Source organism: Filicampus tigris, chromosome 12 (assembly GCF_054856515.1).
Source record: "Filicampus tigris isolate MCC_2025a chromosome 12, RoL_Ftig_1.0, whole genome shotgun sequence".
Taxonomy (NCBI): domain Eukaryota; kingdom Metazoa; phylum Chordata; class Actinopteri; order Syngnathiformes; family Syngnathidae; genus Filicampus; species Filicampus tigris.
Window position 1 is genome coordinate 22,144,507 of NC_141228.1, and position 27,091 is coordinate 22,171,597.

The window sequence follows — 27,091 nt, forward strand, 5'->3', positions numbered from 1 at the left end:
TCTCCAAAATCAGATTCAATAATTTGTGACAGATGTCCGGTTACTTTAGGAACAGCAGATAGATCTCCTTTTCGTCCAATCGGTACCTTTGGTACATTTTCAAAAATATTTTCACTATAAAATTGAACGATTTTTTTTTGTCCATAACAAAGTTTCAATAACACTGTGAGAAAAGTATCCGAAACAAATACTGTAAATGAATACCCCCAGCCCACACACACACACACACACACACACACACACACACACGCGCGCGCGCGCTCCACCGATCCCCCCCCCCCCCCCCCCCCGCACACACACAGACACATCAATACACCGTTCTAGTGTATAATTTATATAATCTTGCTCAAAGTTACTAAACGGCATTTCACCACTTCGTTGGGGGTTAGGTCAATCCTGGCTTGTCGCTTTCCGTAGAAAAGCAGAGTGGAGTAGATGGCGTCATGTCGTTACTAAGCAGCGGGGGGAGAGGCGGCATTTGGTGTGGGCGGGCTAATTGACACAAAAGCGAATAGCAGAGCGTTGTTTGGTGACAGACAGTTTTAACCAGCCAATGAGAGATCGCATGCATCAAAACGTCACACTGTTGTCGGACAACCGGGGATTAGTTGAAGTCACTTAAATGTTTGCTCTGTTAGATTCAGAATTACTTTAATTTAAATATGTTTTTCGGAATTATAGCACGGGAAGCACAAGCCTTTCAAACGAGCCCAGTACACCCACATAAGAGGGTTATAATGGACCAAACAGTTGCAATGTATTAATCATATTTTAACGTCAAAGAAATCCGCTACGGTCGCCATGGCTTCCCCGAGGTAATGTAGAACAGTTAGCATCTTTTTAGCTTTAGCCAATTGCGTTAATTTAATGTAATTCCACATGAAACCACGACAATTAGCCACGCGGCTAAGCTAACGCTAGCTGTTTCCATCCTTTCCCCCCCAGCGCCATCCGAGATAAGCTGCGAAAGCAGCGGCGGTCCTTGCAAGAAACATTGGGCAAACTCAAACGTGAGGGCGACGACGAGCAGGTAAAGTAGCACGAGAAGAGGCTTTCAAATGTGGTTTGATTTAGTCACGATAAAATACACTGGGGAACTTTTGATGCTGCTGGAAGTACAGATGGTTTGAGAAGCAGCATTGTGACTAAGTGGTGGGCACGTCTGCCTCACAGTTCAGCTCAAATCTCGACTCCAGATTCTCTGTGGAATTTTGTTACTGCTTGCGTGCGGTGTTGATTCTGTCATTTTCCCCTCGATTTGATTTAAAATGTGTCTTTTTTTTCATGACATTTGTCATTTTTTTGCCATACGTTTTGGGGGTTGTGTTTTTGACACATTTTTTCACTGATTTTGTTAGACTTTCTTTGTGTTTCTGCCATGTTTTTTCTTTTGTCGTAGTTTTCACATTTTTGTCCATGTGTTGTCATATTTTCAAAATGTTATGTTTTTTGCCATTTTTTTGGTCACATTATTGTCCAAGTTTTTGTTTTTCATTTTTGCCATGTTTTTATCAACGTTTTCTCAGTTGCTGTTGTTTTTTTAACCAGATTTCTGTCATCTTTTAATTGACTTTTTGTCACACTTCAATCTGTTTCTGTCATTTTTTTTCTCTCTTACTACCGGTACTCCTCTGTTAACATGCTGCCTTGGTAGGAGCAGGGCATTGGGGGCAGCATCTTAGGGCCAAAGGGCCCGACCAGAGTAGTTTTACTTCATTCTAACTTTATTTAGTGTTTAGGTAGGAAGCCTGAAATGCTCGGATGTGCGTGAATGAACCACCTCCAACATGACTCAACATGTTCTTTCCAGGCTCTTGTTCCGTCCTCCAGGCTGAGTGAAGAGTCGCTACAGACAACGATGAGGGTTGGTGTGCAATAAGATTCCTGTATTTTCAGTGTCTTTTTGACAACTGCATGTTCTGTGTCGTGTTGTAGGATCCTCAAAGCAGCGAGGAAGACCCCGGAGAAACCCTGAAGCGAAAATTACGGGCCCAGAGACAGATGAGAAGGAAAAGGGTTTGTCTTGTTCTCACTTAATTCTTATGTCACACATCCATCCGGGTGGCAATATTAGCAACTTAACACCTCCATGTCATTTACCTGTTTTGATAACTTGCAAATTGTGGTTGTGTAATAGCTATTGGAGCAGATTTCCACCCAGGAGTTCCCCGGTGATGACGTGGAGGAGATTTCCAGCGCTCAGCACCCCAGTGAAGATGAAGGCTCTTCACAGAGGACCACAGACCCTCCAGGAACGAGTGAGTCCCTTGTTTCCATTGCCACAAATTCCTTGAGAGCTTTGAATAAAAAAAAGGGATGCTATACGAGTAAATGAGCAAGTACCATGTCATAACCATGACATACTGTTCGGATCAAATTTGACAACAATCAAAATACGAATCAAATTTGACAGCAATAAAAATACCCCAAATGTTTTTTACCTTTCTGAAAATGACCCACAATACACAAAAAGGAAACTATTCAAAAGTGGAATTTGTCAAGTGCTACTGAGGCTCCTCCGGGTCAAATTTGACCCATGAAAATGGAATTTAGATTTACAAGTGTGTGTTAAAACAATTCACTTTACCATCTAGGCCTTGCCTCCAAAGCCCCAAAGAGTCGCACCTCGCAGCAGTTCGACCGCTTTGTGACGCGACGTTTGGAGGAGAAGCTGAGGGCGGCCAGGGTGAGCGTGGAAGAAATTTCGATTGTGTTGGGCAGGGCGAGAAGGATTTAATTTGCGTGTTGTCGTGCATTCCAGTCGCAAGGCGAGAGTCTCCAGCGTCAGGAGGCATCGGTGGTCGACGCCACTCGCCTGCGGAGCCTCCGGGACAGGCCGGCGGTCGTGAGGTCCGACCGAGAGGTGAGTTCAGGTGTCAAGATTAATCCACAACTAATCAATCATCAAATCAATCGGCAACTATTTTCATAATTGAGCAGCGGTTTGTTGAACTTAAAATTGTCCAAATCCTCTACTTTCAGCCTCTCAACATTTTTTTTATTCTCTGATGTCTGTAGTCCTTCATGAAAGCAGACTGATGAACTTTTGTGCTTAATCAAAATAAGACATCTGCTTTTACTTTGGAAAACAATGACCAAACCAGTAACTGATTCCGTTTTGAAAGGCTTGCTAAGTACAAGATCAATGCCTCCTGTATGATATTGCGTAATTTCTACGTTCTTTTTTTTTAAATCACTAAACAATACCAAATAAACAGCAATAATTGGTAAATAAACAGTAATCGGGAAAAAAAAGTTTTGCAAAACCCTTTGATGCAAAATAAATTGTATGCGACTGTGACAGCCCAAGAGGGAACAGATGACTGACGTTGAGCGTGCGGCTCAATTTCTGCTGCTGCGTTACAGGCGGATTCGGAGGGCGATTCCGGCACTCAGTTTGTTCCTCAGGCCGCCAGCACCAGGGTGAAGTTCCAGGAGACCACCAAACGAGTAAGATTGCAGCTCTTTACTGCATTTCAAGCACATGCCATTTTTTTTGTGTAAAGGCCTGGAAAAGCATTTCAAATGAAGAATGCATTAGTCCGGTGAAGTCAATGAAGTCAATTGAGATGTAAACAGCAAACAAACATCTCAAGCCCCAAAACAAAAACAAAGGAATTGACCTTGCTGTTCCAATACATTTGGTGGGAGCGATTTGTCCGCATTTATTTCTATTCCACGGGGCATGTTGAACAGGTGGAAAAGGATCGCCTAACCACCGAGGAGGCCTACAACTTCTTCACGCTCAACTTTGAGCCGGAGACGGAGCCGGAGGAGAGCACGAGCGGAAAGAGTTGCAAGCAGAGCAAAACGGGTGAGGAAGGTGGCGAAGAGCCGGACGATTCTGAGGAACCCAGCCAGGACCAAAGCCAAGACCAGGTAAGATGGACTTTGATCACGTGGCATTCAACGTGGTGGAAACGAACCATTTCACCATGACGTCATCTACTTCCGAGTGGCAGAAAATGGAGCTTTCCACTCGTAAACGAATTCTTCCGGGCCATTTATATTTCAACAGCCGTCATGTTTTGCTAAATTACTCCAGGGCAACCCGAGTAAACATTTTCTACATAAGAGTGAGAAAGTCTTTTACCTCAAGTGGTGTTTGTTCTCGTGGCCCGCCTTTAGAACGAGGAAGAGCCTCTCATGCAAGACGAGGATGGCAACGTCTTCGTCATCGAGCAAACGTCCAAGGACTTCGTGGAAGTGAGACGCGCCGAGTACATCGGCCTGCGGGCGCTCGCTCTGCGCCACCGCGCGCTCGTCTACACGCCCAGCTCTCAGACCGGTATGATAATCGACTACTGTTTGTTTCCTGCTGCCCGCATTTTTCGTGGTTTGTCGTTTATGCTCTTCGTGACTTCAGTGCTTTTATTTGGGATGGGCGAGTAGCAGGATCGGTATCGAGCCAATACTGGCCTTATTTCAAGGTATCGGTCCTTGTGAAGGATGCTGATACCAGGCTCTGAAACTTAAAGCAAAAAAAAAAAATCCCAGTTGGTGCCACCCTAACCCTCAAGAAATAAACTTGTTTTAGAAAGTTTGACTCATTACAACAGCATTCGTAGTGTTATGTTGCCTTTAAGGGGTATGGCCTGCTGATTGCCGTCATAGCCTTTGTGTAAGTGTCTGGTCATGAGTTGTGGCTTACAGCAGCTCCTTGCGAGTGTTGTCGTTTTTGCGTTTGACTGTTTCTTCTGTTCAATAAACGTTTTTAGTCCGCAAAAACCCCCCGTTTCATTACTCCACGTCATAGTGCCGATCTCAGCGAAACTACCTGAGAACATGAGGCCTCGCTATCTGGAGGAGGAGGGTCTTTACGTGGGCGAGCGGCCTGTCGTGACGCCCACCAACGAGAACATTCAGGAGAACCGCATTTTGAGAATGGAGGAGGTGAGGTCGCCGCCGCCGTCCTCCGTGTGTCCTTTTGACATTTTTTTCTGCTCTTCCGTTTAGGGAGCCAAGTGGTTCGGAGATGACGGCAGGATCATCGCTCTGCCAGACCCCATCAAGGAATCCTCTACCAGGCCGCCGCTCTTCCACATGCAGGACGACCTGGACCCCGCCCTGCAAACGGTGTACAGGAAGGTCAGCTTTTCACCACACGTCATCCAAAGTAGGGTTGTGAAATTCCGCGGCGTTTCAACTGGAAATCTTCAATGGCATTCATGGGAATAAGTTAAAATTGAAGGTTGTCTTCTTTTTTTAAAATTATTATTATGTTACGACCAGCTTAAGGTATGCCGCCTCTTGAGTGAAGTGAAAAAAATGAAGCGGTTTAGCTATAGATTACTCTCAATTCACAGTTCACCATGGCAAGTTTCCTATTCGTGATAGAGTATATCTATTTCCAAAATTCCCAAGTTTAAAGTGGAAGTCAACCCTTTCTTCTATTATTATTATTACAAGAATAAGTTCTATACAGGCCCAGTAGTCAAAACAAGGAATTCTGATTGATAATGCGATTATGGAATATGAGTTAAGCAGCAAAATCCACCCATTTTTAGCCACCTCAGGGGGCGGCCATTTTGCCAATTGCTGTCAACTGAAAATGACATCACAGTTGCCCAGGGCTCAGATAACGACCAATCATGGCTCAGCTTCAGAAAACAGGTGAGCTGTGATTGGCCGTTACCTGAGCCCTGGGATGTAATTGTCAGTCGACAGAAGTGACAAAATGGCCGCCCCCTGAGATGGCTAGAAAGGGGTGGATTTATCTGCCTGCTTCCACAAATATTAATCAGAATTCCATGTTTAGACTAGTGAAGGCGCATAGAACATATTATTATAAATAATTTTTGGGTGTTGACTTCCACTTTAAAGTCTCAAAAAAATGTACTCGCAAATGTCCCACCCCTTTGTAACCCTCATGCTATGCAATCTAGTTTGTTTTTTTGTGTCATATTTTGTGAGCCGCAGTATTGCATTACAGAATTTCTGTGCACACCCGTTCAAATCAATCGTTACTTTCATATCTCAGCCGCTCAATTCCAAGCACGCACAACATTACATCACCGGCGTGGCGGACGCGGTCACCAAGGGAAGCTACCAGCTGGATGTGGACGTGTCAGGACTCATCTTCTCCCATCACCCGCTCTTCAGTCGCGAACACGTGCTGGCGTCGCGCCTGGCGCAACTCTTCGACCAGTACCTCAGCCGACAGCGCAACAACCTCGCCGAGCACCTCACAGATAAGGTGCGGTGATGCCATGACGCTATAAGCAGAAGACGCGTCGCGCTAGGCAGTAGAAAGTGTCGCAATCGTGAGAGCGGATGACCCAGTTCGTGGAGTGAATGGCGAATGCCTTGTAAAAAAGCCATGCGGTGCGTCAGCATTGCTCTCTTAGTTGTATATCTGTAAATTAGTTTTTTTCTCAAGTATATGAATGATTTTTACATTATAGTCACTATTAACTCATTCACTGCCAAAGACGAATTTATTTGTCTTTTCACTGTCCAGCCATTCAATCCCAGCAACTTGTGCATATTTTTTAAAATAATTTTTCAAACCATAGTGTAAAAGAGGGTCTGAAAATGTCTGGCAGTAAATGAGTTAAAAAAAATGGAAAATATTGATTTCTATTTGTGTTGGTGTGCTGCAGTTGAACGGCTTGAGGAACACCATGAGGAACATGCTGGAGATCCACAGCGAGCAGAGCCTCTCCCAGGCCATGCAGCAGAGGATCGTGGAGTACAGCGTGGAGGTCAAGTGAGTGCTCTGGCTTTCCCCTCCCGGCACGATTCCCCGATTCCTGCACAATGTTCCCAATGCGTCGGGATGTCGCGAAAGGAACACGCGCCTGCTGCGGGACGGTGAGCAGGAGAAGGACAGGATGCTGCTGAAGAACTTGATCAAAGTCTGGAAGGAGCTCAAGGCCCTCCGAGAATTTCAGAAGTTCACCAACACGCCTTATAAGCTCTATCTAAGACGGTAATCTTTTTTTATTTTTTCCCCTCTACTGTCTTTGTGCCTTAACAGGCCAAAACATTAGGTACACCTTTTTTTAAACATAGGATAACATCTGCTGACAAGTGTGTCCGGTTACTTTGCTCCACACTATATGTGTAACTGATGTCGCGGGCCCCAGGGAGAACGTGGACCGCCAGTCGGACGAGCGCGAGTACGAGAGGGACATTTTGTCCGAGGTGTGGGAGCTGGAGGCCGAGGGCGAGGTGGACTACCAGAGCAAGCTGGCCGAGTACAAGAAGCAGCTTGACGAGTGGAAGGCCTGGAGGAGGAAACAGGTGGCCACACATGTTCATGCCTCCGCCGCGCTTGTTCTGTTTAAACCAGTGGTGGGTGGTCAGGAGCAGCAAGGCCGTCTCGGCTTCGGAAGCACTGACCTACATTTACAAGCAAACATTCCTCTTGGCTGCACTGCTTCCCGTAAATGTGTGTTGATGTTAAGATTTGTTTCTGATTTGTTTCCGTCCAAACTTTTCATTTGAAATGTCCCCCTTGGCTTTAGTGGCCTAGTGCTTGCTCATGCTGCATTCTTTTGGTCTCTTAATTCAAGTCAAGTCAAGCAGGAGAGTAGGGCGGGTGGGCGAGTGGAGAAGCACCAGTAAAACAGGCCAAAATCCCAGTGTCAGGCAGTGAGGAAAGTTAAGAGACAAGTAGCATACTAAAAACAGATCTTACATCGCTCTCTACAGAAATCCAAGAAGAAGAAGAAGAAGCGAAAGAAGAAAGGACAAACTCCGGATGAAACAGAAGAGGAAGACCAGGAGGCCAGCGAATCCGAGGGGCCAGACGATGACGGGCCGGCCAAGCCCGAGCCCCCGGAAAAGCCGGACTTGGACGTCATCGAGCAGCAGGTGCGGGAGAAAGCGTCCAGAATACGCCGCAGGCCAGGCGAGGCCAACCTGCTTCCGGAGCTGACTGCTTCTGGAAAGATCTCTGAGGCGGAGCTCTGCCCCAGGTATGACAATCGGCAGAGAAACACTCATTAGACACGGGTAGTTGTGAAGTGTCTCGTTTTTCTGATGTCATTTGTTCTCTCCTTTCCCAGGGGCGAAGTGGCTCGACGAGAGGACGTTGCCAGACGCTCCGTTTTTGTCAAGCTTCTGTACAACGACAAAGAAGTGTCGCAGACCAACAGCTGCATGCTCACGTCTGACTTCAGAGTGCACTTTGGGCAGATTTTCAACCTGAAGATTGTCAACTGTCCCCGAAGCATTACCTTGCAGGTACTGCATTTGCTTCATCCACACAGGATGGACTTGGCCCAGACCTTTTCACCATGACAGGACATTTATTTGCGGGTGGCAAAGGACTGCGCTTTCCCCGAGTGCCCTGCTAGTAAACAACCCCTTCTATGTCATGTTAAATCTCAACTTAAGAAGTATTACCTCACCCCTGATATTTGTATTTTGGCCTGTTTTACTGCCGACTTCCACTCGATTTAACCTCCTCACCCACAGCTGGATTAATTACGATTTTTTTTTTAAAGGAAAAATTGAAAAAACTAAACCCAACCCAAACACAACAAATGTTGGTCATCATTTTCACTTCACGTCAGCGCTAGTCACTTGCGTTTTGCTAATCCGGAAGTACCCTAGCTGGCACTCATTGTTGTGGAACATGACAAGGTCTACTTCAAGAGCTATTTCACATCCACGTTATCTTGCCTGTTTGTGCTTTTGTGCTGTGCAGGTCTTCGAGGAGGTGGGCTCGTGGTGCTCGCTCCTAGCACAGGTGTATGTGCCCGTGCCGCATTCGTCTGTGTTGCTGGCCAACGCCTCCATCGAGGAGTTTGAGTTCAGTAGCAACCAGAGGATGATGTTTGACCACGAGGGCGTGGGCAGCGGTCAGTGTCTCGCTTTGATATTCTGGTTCATATCGAAACACACACTACAAAAACGGTGACACCGATAGCTGTATTTTAGTGTAATGCCTGCAGGCCGTAATGATAAAAGTCCCCCTGCGTATTAAACTGGCTTGACGTCAATGAAGCGCAGTCCTCCATCCAAACGAGGGCCAAACAATCAAAATTTGGTTGAACACCAAATTGTACATTTATTTTTTTTCATGTGTTATTTTTTTTCCCTATTTTAAATCTTATTTCATTTGATTGTTTTGATGATCAAATCCACAGATGTTCCGCTTTCCTTCACGGCCGAAGGCAACGACAACGTGATCCTCCTCACCTCCGGTAAGGTGTCGTGCTGCGTTTCCTGGGGCGTCGACGAGGACGACGTGCCACTCGCGCCTCCCATGTCTCAGCATCCCAGTGCCCCTCACGGGTACGAGAGACGTTCTCGTGCTGTTTTACTTTTTTGATTTGCTCAAGTTGAAGTGCTGGACTTTGCACGCATCCAGGTTATGATAGTTAACAACAACCAATGAAAAAACAAAAATTGAAATAGAAATGAAAATGCTTTAAAAAAAAAAAAAAAAGTAACTAAAACAGCATGTTATGTTTATAAAACATTTTCGTCTTTGTCAAGTAATATCAAACGAGCTTTTGGAGTTAATTTTAGATGTATTTTATTTATTTATTTATTTATTTATTCATTCAGTCATTTTGCCATTGCTGTATGTCCATGCAAAAGAAGGAAGGTCATACGGTTTTTGGAGAATTGTACTTTACTTTACATTATTACACAATACTAGCACTTGACAAATATTCCATAGATCTAAAAACAAACAAACAAAAAAAACGAATACTAAAACGTATTAAACTAAAATTATGCATTTTCTAAAAAATAAAAACTAACAAACCTGCTCTAAAAACAAATTAAAATTAACTGAATTAGAAAAAAAATCAAGTCAGAACAAAACAAAAACAAACTTATTATGAAAAATCCCAAACTGTTCTAAATCTGTCGTTGACAGACAACCATCAGAAAGACCTTCTGGTCATTGTCCATTTGGAAAACCCATTCGCACCCACACTTGAACTTCTTTCAGGCCGATGTCTTGATGTCGCTTCAGTATTTCCATTTTATTTCCTGTCCTCATGATTATTATTAAAAATTAAAAAACGAATTATATGGGAAAAAAAGTAAAATCACATTTTGCCATATAATCAAAACAATAAATAAACTCCAATTTAATATGCAAACAAACGATTCAAGTATTGTATGCATTTTTTCATTTCAGTGGCATCGGTCAATTTCACACCATCCCCCCCGTCGGGTCGTCTGGCGATATGAAAAAAATCAGCGAGTGGGCCATGCAGTCTCGACTGGACCCCAACGATCCCAAAAATGCCTCTATTATGCAGCTGCTAAAAGTATGCACCCCCCAAAAAACTCAGTGTGTTACATCCTTCTGTCTTCATTTGTGTGCGTGTGTGTCAGGTGGCCAACAGCGGCGAGGTGACGGCCCCTGACTACTTCCGTCTAGAGCAGCTGCAGGAGGAGTTCAACTTTGCCAGTGACGATGAATTGGCGTGCTCCCGGCGCTTCCGCCTGCTGGCTCTCCGGAACCAAGAGGTGCCGGAGTTTCGCAACTACAAGTGCGTCCCCTCTCGCGAGAGAGAGGTCACCGATAAAGTGTTTCAGGTAAATCGCTGCCACTGAACGAGACGGGAAAAGACCTGTTGCCTCATCGAGAAATACTTTTACACATTGGTGGCATCCTGTAAATAGCATGAAAAATACTTGGAAAAAATTAAGCTTTCAAAATGTGAGGGTACGTAGTTTTAAAATTTTTGAATTATTTTTGAATTATTTGTTCATGAAAAGAAAATCCTGTGAAAATTACAGTGGACCCCCGGCTATTCGCAGGGCATATGCACTTTGCACAAATTCTCCTGTGCTGTCAAATTGCGACTGAGTGTTTTCCAGTTTTGAAAAAATGGTGTTATTCTACACCCAGTTTTGACAGGACGTGGCCAAACTACCCTTCACAGACATCGTCTTTGTGAAACGTCCTCCTGAGCATCGAGCAGCAAAGAGAACGTTTAAGATATGCGCTCTCTTACCTCCACAGATATTATGAGTCACGTGTAACGTTGAGAGGTTGTATGGGGACGGTTTAAAATTCTTAAAGAAAATTCCCCAAAATACTGAAATCTTCATCCAAATTTATGTGGGCATCTCTGCTTATGCCGTTCGTTGTGCGTTCTCATATTTTATTAACTTTGAAGTGGGCATAAGTAGAGATGTCCACATAAATCTTGTAAGTGTGACTATCCCTTTATAGCTACATTCAGTATAAGTTATCACTATGCTAATAAACAATCCAGGTTAGTTGACTTGAGAATTAAAATAGGGCGATCTTATAAAAAAAAAAAAACACACAACTGTATTACATTTTTACGTCACTTTGACATATAAAAAACTGAACGTGACGGTTGATTTGTATGCAGCAGGCGGCACAAGTGAGCTTCAGGTACAAATAGACACAAGTGAACAACTACCACCGAACAAATGTTCGCATTTGTCCCTGCATTGCATGCCTGTAACGATCACAAGAAATAACGATACAAGAAAAGCCTGTAGAAAAGTCTTGGGTTTTTTTTTGTTTTTTTTCCGACAGGACTACGAGAAGAGGCTGAAGGAAGGTGAGATCATTGACACCAAAGAGCATCTGGATTCCCACAGAGCCTTGGTGGCCAAGTACCTGCAGAAGGTGATTGAGCGATACACTCTGATGTCCCTTGAGATCAAATGTTTGAATAAGGTTGTGTGTTTAAAAAGTGTGGGGGGTATAAAAGGATTTTTTAAAAATCGTTTTTTTCCCCCACAGATCCGTGAGGCGGTCATCCACAGGTTCCTCCTGGCCAGCCATCACTTCCTGCTGTCCGACATGGTCATCGAGGAGGAAATGCCCTGTTTTGGGTAACCCATTCCAAAAGTGCTCATCCCACTCACCTACGTTTGCATCGTTTTAGCTCACCTCATGTAATAGACCTTTTCATAGTGTTTGTTAGCAAAGGCTACTTCCAGGTGGCAGAAAACGTGAGCAGCTACCGCTGACTTGAACTGAAAACGATGACAAAAGCTTTGGGTTATTTGCAGTAAATAAAAAATGGGCAAAATAAGAAAAAAAAGCTCCAATATTTGATTGTTGTTTTTTTTTTCCATAGCTGCGTGTATAAAATGTTTGCTTGTGCTCTGGGAGTATTTTAGCGAAACGTGGCTATCCTGCTAGCTAACGTCAGCTCTATTGGGCGCTATCCGCTTGAGCGTCAAAAGAGCACGTCTGCGCCATCAATCAGAGCAACAGAAAAAAACAATTAATTAGCCAGTCCCTCAATGATCAAGATACAGTAACTATGTCGGAATTCCCACCATGTGTAGTACGCGTGGGAACACGGTGAAAAGGTCTATTCTGTCGTGTGTTTTGAATGCATGCTCCATGTCCTTTTGGACAAAGCACTAACTTCATTTTCTGTGTTGTATTTCCTCTGCATGTTTTTCCAATCTGTGTAACAAAAACAAAAACACAAAAATGAAAAGGGGAGCACATTTACAAAGAGTGCCAGAGCGCCACCTTCGAGATGGCAGTGAGTTTTTAGAGCTGAGGAGCCCAGAGCCAATAGAAATGACTGGCAGGGCAGAGTTGCTGATGTAAGTACGAGCGACGTGTGTCTACGTCTTGAAAAGTGGATCTGAAAGCTTTTTACTCTGGGTCCAGTCAAGGTGCCGTTTAGGAGCAGTTTGCAATCACAAAGAGGGTTGTCAGGGTTTGTTTTTTTTTCAACGCTAGTGTATTTTGATCACGTTTTCTGTTGTATTTATCTCTTTTGTTTTCTTCTGCTATGCATGTTTAACAGTGGTGCCGGTCCAGGGTATGTTCAGTTCTTGTTTACCGCCCCCCCACCCCTTTCCCAGCTAGCTTGAAACCATGACCCATACTAGTAGCAACAGTCGGTTGTGTGTAGTATTCTATTCACTCCCGCCACGACTTTGCTGGGATATTTTCTCAAATTTTGTTGCAAATTGTTCACAAATATTTCAGTGTTTGAGTTTTTGATTCTGGTCAGACTAAGAATCCGTCTGGTGTTGAATGAATCCAATCCCAACTGACATACTTCATTGAATTTGGATTACTTTGAAGTCCAACTTTTTTTTGTTCGTGCAAATTCCTGGCGGGACTGAGCAGTGTTAGCAGATCAAATCCTGTTGGCTTTTGTTTCTGTGAAGACAAACTGTCATCAAATGTAGATCTGGGGTGTCCAAACGAGGGCAGCAGACCGAAAAATGAAATGCAAGGGCCACTTTGACATTCTTCAACTTTTCTAACCAATGCATCAAGCCATTATGTATAATATTGATTTGTTATAGTTTTTTGGAGGGAAATTGCTACATTCCAGCTTTCTGTTCAAGGTGATAAGTTTAGGATTTTCAAAAGTTTGGGGTCAGGCCTCCAAAATAAAAGCAGGCCAGTATAATAAAAGTTTCACCACACTTTGTTTAGGCACACAGTGACCTTTTTTAGCAGTCACACTCAATGAATAAATTCAAAATAGTGAGTGTGACTGGTAAATAATCCACCATGTGGCTGAAGAAAGTGTGGTGAGCCTGTTATTAAACTGCTGTGATTTTATTTTGAAGGCCTGACTTTTGTCATTATACTACTTGCTTTTATTACGCAGGTCTGACTATTGACAGGTCGTATTGTGCGGATGTTGCCCCCCGAGTGTTATTGAGCATATCGGGAGGCTTGTAATTGCCTTGAGCTGTTATTCACCGGAGCATTATGAAATGTCAGAAAAGTTGTTCCTACATCAGTTGTTGCTTTGCGTTTTTAAAAAATTGCCAACAGGCCAGACTTTGGACACCCCAGCTGTAGATTGACATGACTCCACCACTACTGAATTTGCTGACTAAATGTTTTGTTGGGAACAATCAGGATTTTGGGCCTCAACCTCTTCCACCTGGCTGAGCCCAAGCGTCCTCTGAAGCCTCAGAGGAAGGAGAGGAAGAAAGTGACGGCTCAGAACTTGTCCGACGGCGACATCAAGTTGCTGGTCAACATCCTGCGGGCGTACGACATCCCCGTGCGCCGCTCGCAGAGCAGGTGAGCGGCCCTCCGTCGCACAACTTTGCACTATGCAGTGGTGCCGTACTCCGCCCACACTTGTTTCCCCGAGTCACTGATACGAATCTGCATTTTCTTATCAGCACTCACTTGAGATAATTTGGCAAAATACCTGCACCAAAAAAAACGTAAAATGCGAGCACAAAACACAGTCGATACTTTTACTGCAAGAACTGATGGTTTCTTGATGTTGTGAAGTTCAATGCTGCCATCTTGTGGCAGAATACCTGAAACTCATTTTCAATTTTTGCAACATTGCAACGAAAAAAAATTGACCGTGCAGCAGCGTGTTACTCGAAAACACTTAAAATTGGGCCAGGTGTAAGTCAGGGCACCGCTGTATAGCTCCTGACTTCACCTAAAGTGTAACCCCATCGTTATATTTTAGTAAAGCAGGACAGTTGTCACAGGGCGCCATGCAGGCCAGCGACTGGTACGTCAGCCAGGTAGGACGCAGTAGCCGACGCCGGCACGTAAAGGTCAACAGCAAGCGGTGACGTGTTTGTGCTGCGACACAGGTCCAGGTGAGGCCCTTCGTGGAGGTCTCCTTCCAGCGCAACGTCTTCCAAACCACCACCGCCGACGGGCCCAACCCCTGCTGGAATGAGGAGCTGCAGCTGCCTTTCCGGTCGGTACAGTCGACCCTCAAATTTGAAGATAATAAATGCTCCTTTTTATTTTATTGCTTTCTTATATTGTCCGCTTCTTTCCCCCCCATCAGTGCACCAAACGGGGACTATAGCATCGCTAGCTTGCAGTCGGTCAAGGATGACGTCTTCATCAACATATTTGATGAGGTGGTTCATGAAATTGGGGTGGTGAGTTGTATGGTTTTTTTTTTTTCCACCCCTCCCAATGTCACGATCGATGTTGACAGTTTGGTCGGAATGTGAGAGCTTGTTGTGTACGCAGAGTGACAAAGACAAAGGCAAAACGCTGCACACTCGTGTGGAGAAGCACTGGCTGGGCTGCGTCAAGATTCCCTTCAGCACCATCTACGCGCAGTCCAGGGTCAGATTTTGTTGTTTTTTTAATTGTAGAGATGATGCTGTGTGTGTGATGCGTACAGATGTAATTGTAATTATATTAAGCAAAATGATTGCAGTTATCAGTATTCGATCACAGTATTGATCAAAGAAATATATCCCCCCAAAAACTTGATAAAATTAAAATACATGTTTTAACAAAAAAGAAATTCATATTTGAGAACATCAAAGTAAGTAAGAAATATCAATATAATAAGATATTTGAAAAATATTACACAAAAAATACACATTTGAATAAAAAACTGAAAGAGAAAATAGGTTTGACTACCGGTATATGAAAAATATTAATATTAATGTAAACATTTGAAAAAAATGTATACAAAAATGTAAACATTGGATTTGGGTTTTACAAAATGTGAGATGAAAGTAACTGATTACAAAAATATTACATCAAATATACAAAACACTAAAGAAAAATGCCAACTATTCTCACAAAAATATTAGATGAAATATATGCACATGAAAAAGTGAGAACTGTATCAGCGGGAAAAAAAAAAAAATACTCTGGAAAAAAATGTCAGAAAAAAACAAACAACTTATGAAGTTACAAAAACATTAAATGAAACAATACAAAATAGTAAAGAAAAAATACGAAACGTTTTCTGACAAAAATACACAAACATTGACAAAATACAAGGGTGTTTGAAGAAAAATACCTTATGACATTCCCAAAATATTAGATGAAGCAAAATTACAAACGTATTCTGACTAAAGTATTGGTCGAAAAACGCAAATGTCGAAAAACAAATGGGATTAGCATTAGACCATTTTTTGGGTGGGATGGATTGATTTAATATACGTGTGTGTGCTTTGTATCAGATCGACGGCACGTTCAAGGTGAATACGCCGGCCGTGCTGCTGGGTTACAGCAAGGAGCACAGCTACAGCAACACGGGCGCCTACGAGGCCATGCAGAGCCTCTGCCAGGGAGCCTTCATCACGCTCTTCATCACCATCGAGCCTCAACTGCTACCCGGCGAGTCCATCAGGGAGAAGGTCGGCCTCGTGAGGCGTCACCACGCCAACAGTCACTCCTTTGCATGCGTGAACACATGGACCTCCTTTAGGCCACTATTTCGGAAGTCTAGCATGCCGTTTTTACATTTTAACACATTTGTTTGCATGTTTATGATTCAAGACCAGGGACTCTGCACATATTTGCCTTTTTTTTTTTTTTTTTTTTTGGAGTCCTTTGTTTTGAATCTTTCCCCAGTAGTCCCCACGCCGTCATTCATTTCTCTCCTTTCTGCTCCTCTGCATGTTCTAGATAAAGGAACTAAAGGTAACCGTCCGCTAGCGTCGCGCGTTAGCCGCTCCTTCCCCGCATTCCTCTCGGCCCACCTTTGCATTTTTCCTCCCTAGTTTGACAGCCAAGAGGACGAGCGTCTGCTGCAGGCGGCCGAGCGCTTTGAGCGCGTGGCGGCCGCCGAGTTCCCGGGTCGCCCGTGCGGCACCACCGTGGTGGACCTCAACGGCAAGACGGTCTTCATCACGCGCTACATCCGGCCTCTCAACCCGCCACAGGAATTGCTGGCCGACGAACCCCAGGAGGCCACGGTGAGTGTGACGACTTCACCTAGCCGTTGATCCGCTTAAAATTTGTAAATGATTATCATATTTATTAAAATAAAATATTTGTTGCGTTTTTAATTGGAAAAAAAAGCAACGTATAGGAGAAAAACATTCAAAGAGGACATCAAATGATAAACTGATGTTCTTTTTATTACTGTCTGTACTGTACTTTTCATGAGTTGGGTGTGTCCCTTTAAGGGGTGTGGCCTAGTGAGTGACATCAGAAACTGGAGTCAATTAGTCCAGCGCGAGTTGCGATCTACAGCATCTCCCTGCGAGTGTGGTCATTTTGAATTTGTGCGTTCTGTTTGTCCCATTCAATCATTCATTTCCCTTAAGTGGCGGCAGAGCCGGAGTTTGCTCTGACCCTTTTGTGACACGACACAAAGCAAAAATTGGACCAAGTGACAGCTTTTAACTCCCAAAACGTGTAAGACATGCTCATAGTTTGTTAGTAATGTTTTACATCCAAACAGGCTCACGTGGCGCGCTTTGTGTCCCTCATTCCGTCTCTACCGGACAGAGTCTCCTTCGCTGGCATCTGTGACCTCTGGAGCACCTGTGATGTCAGTATAACGTACTTGATACTATACTGTGTGTGCATGCGTATATAATAATAATAATAAATGCCCCCCCCCCCCCCCCCCCCGCCCCCAAGATTTTTTTTTTTTCAATAATGAGATTGATAAAAAACATCTCACCCTTTTATATCATATTAAATGGAATATTTTTGTATATTTGTTTTTTTCCAGCAATTCCTGACCTTGCTGGCTGGAGATGAAGAGGAACACGCCGTGTTGTTGTGCAACTACTTCCTGTTCCTAGGCAAGAAGGCCTGGCTCGTTATCGGCACCGCAATACCAGAGGTTCGGCAACCATTTTGTATATACAGTCCGACATTGACCTTGATTTTTTTAAAAGTTGGAATATGTGTGTTTTCTTTTTAAAATTAAACCAGAAAAGTAACACTGGCCTGGTGTACTGTATTCAAAATATAAAGTAATGACAGAAATGAAAATGAGAAAAGCAGACAAAATAACTGCACGGAAATCATAAAATGCCGCTGGCCGGATGTTGTGCATAGTTGTTGTTTTTTTCCCGAAAGTTGTTTTGTGTTGGCAGGGATCCAGCGCGTACGTGCTGACGCTGGAACAAGGCCGCTACCTGATCTGGAACCCCAGCAGCGGACAATATTACGGACAGTACGACACCTTCTGCCCCCTGCAGACTGTCGGCTGCCTCGTCAATGCTGACAACGTTAGTAAATAACCGCTTGCAACATATACAGTACACAGTAATTTCCGAAGAACACACAAAAAAGTATTTTAAAAATGAATGTTTGAATGATGGTTGTTGTTTTTAAATTTGGACATTTCCAAAAGGGTTACCATAATTTCCCTAATATAAGGTGCCCTCTAATATAAAATGCTCCCCAAAATCACCCTTAAAAAGCATTGTTTTTTTAACATGTATGTGTACATGCTGCCCCAAAACTCAAGGAAAAGACTGTAATGACTCCATCTAGTGGCTGTAAAAAATACTTACACTTAGTTACCGGTGTATGCTGTATGATTAGGTGGACATATAATTTAACATAAATTCCACACCCTCCCTTGCAATGTGAAACAATCATTACATTAGGTGACTCTACAGTATGCAAATAGCTTAACAACATTCGCTGGCATAAAAGTGCCACGAATGGCTGTTGCCATTGCTAACGGGCTAATGTGGCTAACTGATCCACAGCCACAGGACTTTTATAACTGCAAGATATAATCACAGATTATGTACTTACTTTTCATCATTAGCTCAGTGCTGAGAAGTCATATTCTTATATTCTAAGAATATTATACAGGGGGCATTTTTTGTTTATTTGGGGCAGGTGTGGTTCAACATTCAAGAGCATGTGTCCCCCATGAGGATAAGCTTCGATGTGAGCCGAACCAATGGCTGGAGGCCCTTTTTTACGCGCTCTTTCGTGCATCCCGGACTCTCCAGTGTGCAGGTGACAATACTACACTCTGGTGTACGCATGGCTGCCGATTATTTTATAATAAAAATGTGTGTGTTTGTGTGTGCGCGTGCAGCCAGAAGAGCTGGTCTACCGACACTCGGACAAAGCAACCGCAGCAGAGCTTCAAGAGAGGTGACCCAAGCCACTTATTTTGTAAAAAAAAAAAAATAATAATAATAAAACGTATTCAGTATTTTAATGGTCATCACAAAAACATTTTCTTGTCCTGTTTGGGTCATCTGACAAATCTCAATTTGAAGTAATGGAATTGTTGTCGCGTCAGGCTGGAGAGGTTGCTGCGCGACAAGCTGATGGAGTGGCGCCCCCACCGGCCCACCCGCTGGAACCGCTACTGCACCAGCGCCCTCAAGCACTTCCTGCCCAGCCTGGAGCAGGGCGCCAGCGGCCCGGGGGCCGGCGCCGGACGCGACCTGGCCGAGGGCCACCGTCACGAGCTGCAGAACCTGCTGGGTGACAACCGGGTGAGAGGCGACGACGACCTTGAGTTTTTCCGGGATATAAGCCATTCGGACATTTTTTAACTTATTGTTCCAAAAAGAGGCGTAAAGCTTTTCATTGCCATTGCTAGTTGAAGCGCACTGTCAAATTAAACAAAAAACAAGAGAATTATGTTGTATATTTAAATAACTTTCGTTGGAAAGACTGATTAGCTTAATTACCAACAAACAATGCAAAGCTCTATTTGCTGGCTAACAAATAACATCAATAGTAATGGCGTTATAAGCCTTTATGCAACATATATTTGAACATGAGGACAGACAGTATAATATTATGACTCGCGAGCATATATTCTTTATCCCTTGCAAAGAATGGCTACTTTTACTGCATCTTACATTCATATCCATAAGTATGTATTATACTGCCCCCAGGTGTCCAAGGTGCGTATAGCACCATGTGCAGTGAATTATTATTCACTTATTTTTGTACATTTCATGGGCTTTTTTCATTGCTATATGTTTTTAGAAAGTAATATTTTAGTCCTGTTTTTCCTATTCAAAAAAAAAAAACATTTTTGTTGGGATTTTTGAAAGGTGGGAGCAGTTTAATGTTATTTCCATTCATTTCAATGGGGAAAGATAATTCATAATGATTACTGAAGTCTAGTAGTTGAATTGGGTACATGTAAAAGTACTAAGCAGTGAGTGTGAGAGGTCTGACGCTTCTTCTCCCTGCCAGATTTCAGGGTTCCCGCTTCACATGGCTTTCTCAGAGATGGGCCCCGTGGTGGAGGCGGTGCACAGCACGGGGGTGCACACCATTCAGACGGCCAACGTGGAGTTCGCCCTGGCCGTCTACGTGCACCCGTACCCCAACAACGTGCTGTCCGTCTGGGTGTACCTCGCCTCGCTCGTGCGCTCCTGACGCGCACAGAAACCAGTAAGAAAACTTTTTGTCATTTTGTACAGTCAAGCGTCGGAATCCGCGGCCGACTCGGCGTGTCGGGACGCCCTTGAGCTGCATTAAAAATGTTATTCAATTGTCATTTGACTTTTGGGTTTCATTTTGTGTTGTGCACATACATTTTCTCACCCTTGCAGGATTTTCAAAAGTTTTAAAAGGTCATCAGGCAAAAGCCATGCATTTCGTTTTGGAGATTCAAAAATAAAGTAGAAGGCATTTCAAGATCTCGTAGACATTAAACATAACGGCAATAAAGGAAAATCATGGAATTTAAACATAACGGCAATAAAGAAAAATCATGGAATGTACCAGAGAGTATTTAAATTTATAAGCACAACTCACTATACTTACGCGAAGGAAATTGCAGTTATATTTGTTACAGATGTCATTCACATAAAATGCACCTTTGTCGAAATATTGACTTTATTTGCACGTCTTTCCCCATTTCACCAAAAAAAAATTGCAAGCATGTTTGTAACATTTCAATTTTCGTTTTGTATAATTCTGGCTTTTTTTTTTAAATGTACAACCCCTTTTTTTTTATGTCGCCGTAACTTTTATTTTTCTGATCAAATGACAACCTTACTCTCTGCTCTTCCTTTTTTAAATGCGTGACAATGTTTCTAATCTGCTTCTAAACCCTTTTGTCAGGGTTGTCAAAATAAAAAAAAAAATCACCAAACACATCATATACTGGGAAAGGTTGGATGGGGTTGTTAGGATGAAAGAGTAGCTTTTGAAACACATGGTCCTTGGAGTGTATACAGAGAAAAGACGTCTTGACAGTTTCACACAGAAACGTACAGCAAGTGACACCCAGTTGGATAAAGTGCAATTAGAGAGGGAGAGGGCGGGGGCTAATGTTGGTTCACTCTCCGGAGCGACAGCACGCCCTGAATCCGCACTGCAGGTTCTGGCATCCGCTCGCCGTGTCGGCGTTTGGACCTGGCCACACACACACAAAAATAAGCAAATAACGTCAGTCACTGTACGATCAAGTAGACGATGTACCGTGCAAAAAGAAGTATACTAAAAATCCAAAATAGAAAGTAAGGGATGAGTGAATGATTGCAAATGCAGTAACTTATAATAGTATCGACTTATTTTTGTTACGTGTTTCAATAACGTTATTTTCATTAGACTTTTTTCTAAAGCTACTCTTATTCTTCTTGCAATGTGACTTGTTTCTCCTGAACTGAATATCTTGTTTGTAGTGAAATTTGCATTCTTGGACAAGGCATTCGATGTGGTTCTCTACCGTTGATGTTGTCGCAGTAGTAAAAATGTTCGTCGTTGAGGGCGGGGCAAGCAGACACCAGCTGGTGAAGCCCCGCTTCCGTGACCGACAGGCAACCTGACAGGTTGAGATGCTCCAGGACCGGTAGGCCTCCCAGCTCAGACATGGCCCTCAAACAAACAAAAACAACAACAGTGACAAACACTCAATACTCTTGGTCAAAGCTAAATTTGATTTAAAAGTTGTGAAGTTTTAGGTTTTTTTTAAAATACGCTTTTAAAAATAAACTGTATAGGGTTCCCCCTGAATTAAAAAAAAAAAAAAAAGGTCGAAGCTTTGCAGTGATCATTTTTCAGTCAACTACCACATGATCATTTGTTGACTCCCACGTCACTCACCAGGCCCCGCCTTTTAAAGCCACACACGTTCAACGTCAAAGGCAATTGTGGCATGTGAGGACAGCGCCCCCAAATGGACAACAATTATAACTGCACCTCAAATGCACATTTTGCTATTTGATACTAAAAAGATCAAGTATTATCCGATTAATCGTTGGAATAATCAGTAGACCTATTGTTTATTAAAAAAGAAAAAGAGATCTGCAGCCCTACCTGAGTCCCACGTCTGTGACCTGGTAGCATCCAGACAGACTGATGAATTTGAGCGTGCGTCTGGCGCCCGACTGGTTAGTCCTGTTGTCGGGGCGTTTAGCGTCCATTGGTGAGCGGCGGCCATTAGTCCTGAGGGCCCCGTCGCCGTTGTCGCCGCCATTGCAGCAGGCGGCGCGAGCGCAAAAACTGTCTGCCGACACGGTGTAGTGCAAAATTGCGGCGTTGCGGCCAGTGCCGCGGCCCCGCCTGCAGCAGCACAGGCTCCCCACCAGCTGAGTCTCCACAAAGCGCTCCTCCTCCTCCACCTCCTCGCACCCTCGCCGCGTCCACTCCACAGAGTCCTCGATGTCGGCCGGCACCCAGGCGGGCCTCCAGCCGCCGGCCCCTTGCTTCAAGATGACGGCCCGCTGCCGGCGTTGGCGGCGGCGCCGCGACTGCCACGGGGTGCTGAGGTCCCCCAGCGCCAGAGAGAGTCTCTTCAGGGCGTGGTCCGTGATCTTGTCGCAACCCGACAAGTCCAGGTGCTCCAGGGAAGCGCAGGCGCCCACGTACGACCAGCTGAGGACAATGTGGGGAACGGGCGTTAAGCTTTACAAACGAGGGCGTGATTATCAAGTAATCAAGAACCAAGCGGCTTGGTAAAGGTGTGACACGATCTTTGAGTTTACCTGTCAAAAGAAAAATCGGTGACATCCGTCTGCGTCAGGTCCAGATGAGCCACGTTAGGACACAGACTGAAGATCTGACGCACCTGAAAAACGACACGGCACTTAACACACTGTTCCTTCATCACATAAACACGGCGTTCGAGTACACAAGCACAAAAACAATTCAGGGATTTTTTTGGGACAATTTTTTCCCTTCTAATATTTGGGTATTATTCATCTAATTGTGTCTTCTTGTGATATTTTCTCACACACTAATATGCTTCTTTTTTTTTTTAAAACCAAAACATTTTCCCAAGTCCATTTTCTTCAAAAGATTTAATATTTGTCTTTGTGACTTTTTGCTAATTTCTCATACCATTGTATTTATTCTCACTTATTCTTTTAATAGTTTGAAATTAGCTTGAAATTTTATCAAATGTGTATATTTTTTAACAAGTATTTAAAAAAATATTTTTTCTCTAATATTTGTGTTTTTTTCCCCCCAATATTTAATTTTAATATTATAGCTATGGATATTTATGTATTTTCAAAATGTTTATTTTTTTTAACATCTGTGATTAATGTCTACATTGAAACATTTTTGCGATTCATCATATTATACTTCATGTGCAAATCTTTGCGTGCAAACATACGCACCATTTTGCTGGACACGGTGGAGCCGTATGCCAACACGAGCGACTTGACGTGCGGGCCCACGACCGGGAGAAGATTCTGGATGATTCCGTTCAGCAGTCTCTTCTCACGCTGCGCCGTGCTGATGGCCAACGAGTCGCCCGAGTCGCCACACTCATCTGAGACGCAAACAGCAGCACGTTTGACGGCATTTAAAGAAGCATAATAACAGTAGCGCCCCGTTGTTCATATAACGTGCTACCTTGACTTACGAATGCCCCAAATGACCCGTTTTTTACAGTTACAAACTGTCGCCTCATCAAATCTTGCTTTGGGTGTTTTTTTGTTTTTTTTTGCAGGGCTGGAGTGATTAATGGTATCTCTGTTCATTTTATAGGGGCAAGATGATCTGAGTTACAAGCTTGGTAATGGAAGGAGTTCATGTCTGAAGTCAAGGTATCACCGTGCGTCGTCATGGAACGAAAATAACAGAAGGTCACCAGATTCATCAATGTCGGCATCCTCATCCCACTCCTGGTACGCGCGCACTTCCTTCTCGCGACTCTTCACCCAGCCGTCGTCCGGCTCCTGGTCACAATCGCCAGGGGGGCCGTTGTAATAGTCACCTAAACACACACATCACCGTTACAGGTGACAAAACGTTTGTTGGAAAATTCATACAAAATTTAACACTTTTCGGGAAACATTACGACTTTAGTCTCAGAAATTGTCTATTTTTTCACCCTTGAGAAACAATTTTTACTTCGAATCCTTTACATTTCTGACTAGCTGTATTAAATTACAAATTCAGTTACATGAATTGTGTGTTTTCGTTTCGTACAATACTTAATATGAAGTAATTTCATTTCACTTTACCTCCTAATAAAATTAAAACTGTTTACCTAAAATTCACATCTTTTCCTGTAAAATTTGATTCTTTTTGTTATTGTGGCCTTTATTACAACTTCTTTTGATTCAATTTGATTACATTTACAACTATTTGTTCATTATCTAAATAATAAAATATATGTTCAAAATTCCTTTCCTGCAGCCTTTTTATTGCGATGGGAGTTTTTCCCTCTTCAAACTGGATTTATTTTGTTAAAACATTACTATTTTATTGACATATTACATTTTCCTGTAATGAATCACGCACTTGACAAAAAAAAAAAAAAATGTGGTTTACTTTTTTTTTTTTTTTTAAATCCCTTATTTGTAATTCCAACTTTATTCAGACACTCTGAAATGCCTTTGTTTGTATGATAGGTCAACAGACAGCAGTAAAAAAGATGACTTTTTTTTTTTCCCTGCATATGAATGGCGTTGATTACCTCTGGCCCAGCGTACAGGGTAAAGGTGCCGCCACAGAGAACCAGTCTTGGCCAGCTCAGACCAGGAAGTGCACACTTGGCTGCAGCGGCAAAGATCTTGAGGGCCCAAATAGCGCAAAATCCTCAAGATGACTTCAGCCGGAAGCTGTGAGATGTGCACGCAACAAGAGCCATCGTGCTCCACTTCTGTGGAAAGACCAGCTTGGCATTAGAAAAACAAATTTGGGACTACTACAAAGTACCACTCATCTTAAATTACGGTTCAGTAGAACCTGCAGAGACTCCTGGAATTTTTTTTTATTTTTTAATTAATACATTTTTACATTGAATTGTATGTTATGCTATCATGAAATCCAGTTTAAGTGCTGCTAACCATAGTCAGTTTTCTCGTGGTCTGCATATTTGAAGGCCTTCTGCAGCTCCTCCGCATGGCTCCACAGGCTGAAGCCTTTGAGGACGTCTGCGGCGCAGTTCCACGGCTGCTGAGTGCAGTGCTGCGCCATCACCTGCTTCTTGATGGCCTTCAGCTCCTCGTAGGTGAAGTGCTGCATGAGCATGGGCTGAAACACCTGCAACGCACAATCCGTGCTCAACTCCATCGCACCACTAGGTCAGCTTTTGCACTTTTTGCCCAGCCCCTGACAACACTGTGGCAAAAATATCCACGTTATCATTAGCATGTTATATAAACTAGCTAAGCCTCATGTGAAGGTGGGTTGTTAGCACTGCATGATTCAATTACTAAATGCAGTCTGTGTGACATGGGTTTGTGATAGTGTAGTTTTAATAGTGTGATAGATGTGAAAAAAAAATCTGATATTTGATGATTTAAAGGGTCTACCTCTTCTTCCTCCTTCATGTGGGGCAAGAAGTCCTGAGTGAAAGCCTCCAGTCTCTCCTTCAGCTGCTGGGCGTAGTTGAGCTGCTCATATTCACTCTAAAAACGTCAAACAAGCGTCACTGAGTGATTACGATACGTCAAAAGTGCCGTAGCTGGAAATGACAAAATGGGTTCACTGACAGTAGTATCAAGAACCCTTGAGGGTTGCAACCTCTCTCAGCTTTCACTTTCACCGTGCAATGAGTCAGCGCTTTGTACATTGGAATAACCGTCAGTGCGTGCCTAAACGGAGCACGGCCGCATTCTAAGTCAACACACACTCAAGTGTCACATGAAGACTAACTTTTTTTGGTGAATATTTTTAAGAAACCGTGCTTCTAAAGCGGCAGCATAACGGCAAGCCAACCTTGACGTTGTGCAGGCCCTTCTCGAGGAGCAGCAGCATGTCAGAGAGTTTGTTGTCCGAGTGCATGTTGTAGACGGTGCAGCAGCGCTGTTCCAGCAGGCCGATGATGTACTTGTTCTCGATCTGCTCGTGCATCTTGAACTCCTTGAAGGTGGCCAGCAGCGACTTGAGGAAGGAGCGGAAGTCACTGATGTTGGAGAAGTTGGTCTCTGACAGCTACCAATCAGAAACAAAATGTCAACCTCAAATATTTGTCGGCGAATTAAATTAAGAGTTATATATAAAAAAAAAAAATAGATCATGTTTGAATTTGTGAGGGAAAGCTCAAAATTAAAACTGTTTTTTAAACCACATTGTTAGACATTTGATCGTAAATAACTACTCAAGTCTGGTTAAAAAATGAATAAATAAAAGAAAACCTCAACAGCGTCTTTATTCGTTTCAAAACAAAGATGATTCCCACAGTTACTTTCAATTCATTAAGTGAAAAGTAAATCAAATGAAAAGAAACTGTTATTATTCGAGTTTGTGGAGGGGGAGTACGTAATCACAACATATTTGTTTCTATTCGACGTCATGATACGCAACAGAAACACCCCTCCTTCACTAACGCTAGTTTGCGTGATAAGCGCACGTTACGTGGCATTGCCGTACATAAATAACGTATTTTTGTTTTTAAATTAACAGATATTCAGTCTGATTATACGCTACACGGCAATAAATCCGTACCCGTGTTGTCGAAATAAAAAGCCTGTTGCATAACCACGTCGCTAGCCCCTCAAGCTAACATGCTATGGCTCGCGAGCGTCGTCTTTTGGAACCAACGTTGCCGCGATCTGCGTCTTAAAAGAAGGCATTTGGAGCACAAACCCTCTCTGGCAAACTCACCTTTTCGGAATAAAGGCCCACCAGCTGCTTCATTCGCCAGTGCGGGCCCGTGAAGACATCCACCTCGTCCGGAAAGGGAGCCATGTTGCGCAGACTGGAAGATGTGTATTTAGCGCCGTTAGCATTAGCATTGAGCTCTTGCGTAGTTGTCGTCGTCACTAAACTGGTGACGTCCTCTTTGGTCGTCAGGGGGCGTTGTTGCGTTTGTTCTGACTTGCCAACTCTGATTTAATCAAGTCGATTCATTTGATGAATACATTTAGATATTTAATGTGATCACAATTTACACTGTTAGTCTTTTACACCGTTCGTCTGTTGCCACACACTAGTTAACGAAATGACAGTAATAGTCAAGTAATGGCGAATCTTAGGGGGTCATGACTCATGACGGCCAACAATTGAGGCACTGTGTTGCCATGTGAATCTAATCCAAAAGAGTTTCTTTAA

At 43.4% G+C, this 27,091-nt stretch overlaps 3 protein-coding genes across 6 annotated transcripts in view; 2 read left to right on the forward strand and 1 right to left on the reverse strand.

Moving 5' to 3' along the window:
- Positions 1–596: 596 nt before the first annotated feature.
- cc2d2a (coiled-coil and C2 domain containing 2A) lies at positions 597–24,299 on the forward strand. Of its 3 annotated transcripts, none has more exons than XM_086047382.1 (41): positions 597–815; positions 946–1,030; positions 1,811–1,864; positions 1,936–2,016; positions 2,138–2,258; positions 2,595–2,686; positions 2,762–2,863; positions 3,367–3,450; positions 3,697–3,879; positions 4,129–4,288; positions 4,757–4,893; positions 4,957–5,088; positions 5,981–6,196; positions 6,603–6,709; positions 6,791–6,931; positions 7,089–7,245; positions 7,657–7,922; positions 8,013–8,190; positions 8,657–8,810; positions 9,099–9,246; positions 10,106–10,238; positions 10,306–10,509; positions 11,489–11,581; positions 11,699–11,790; positions 12,412–12,522; positions 13,808–13,975; positions 14,385–14,442; positions 14,515–14,624; positions 14,718–14,814; positions 14,909–15,007; positions 15,862–16,038; positions 16,310–16,324; positions 16,405–16,599; positions 17,091–17,180; positions 17,367–17,480; positions 17,737–17,871; positions 18,497–18,619; positions 18,702–18,760; positions 18,912–19,110; positions 19,826–20,026; positions 23,576–24,299. In XM_086047382.1, the coding sequence occupies exons 1-40, from the start codon at positions 802–804 to the stop codon at positions 20,009–20,011; spliced, it is 5,070 nt and encodes a 1,689-aa protein (XP_085903508.1). In that variant the 5' UTR covers positions 597–801; the 3' UTR covers positions 20,012–20,026; positions 23,576–24,299. The 3 variants fall into 3 exon arrangements, with proteins under 3 accessions (XP_085903508.1, XP_085903510.1, XP_085903509.1); XM_086047384.1 differs by lacking the exon at positions 12,412–12,522 and adding an exon at positions 12,729–12,743 and having other exon boundaries at positions 23,576–24,298; XM_086047383.1 differs by lacking the exon at positions 16,310–16,324.
- fbxl5 (F-box and leucine-rich repeat protein 5) lies at positions 20,456–27,040 on the reverse strand. The gene is made up of 11 exons (XM_086047395.1): positions 26,645–27,040; positions 25,757–25,972; positions 25,351–25,446; positions 24,883–25,078; positions 24,510–24,695; positions 23,679–23,804; positions 23,203–23,357; positions 22,567–22,649; positions 21,899–22,456; positions 21,309–21,457; positions 20,456–20,995 (listed from the first exon to the last, which is right to left on the reverse strand). Exons 1-11 carry the CDS (start codon positions 26,726–26,728, stop codon positions 20,919–20,921), a joined length of 1,926 nt encoding a protein of 641 aa, XP_085903521.1. The 5' UTR covers positions 26,729–27,040; the 3' UTR covers positions 20,456–20,918.
- Positions 24,645–27,091, forward strand: part of LOC147139165 (cadherin-2-like) — a 108,146-nt gene continuing 105,699 nt past the window's right edge. The window contains exon 1 of one of the 2 annotated variants that reach the window (XM_086047392.1): positions 24,645–25,119. The gene's annotated coding sequence lies outside the window, so the exon portion shown is untranslated. The remainder of the gene's footprint in view (positions 25,120–27,091) is intronic. The other variant, XM_086047393.1, reaches the window with a different exon arrangement.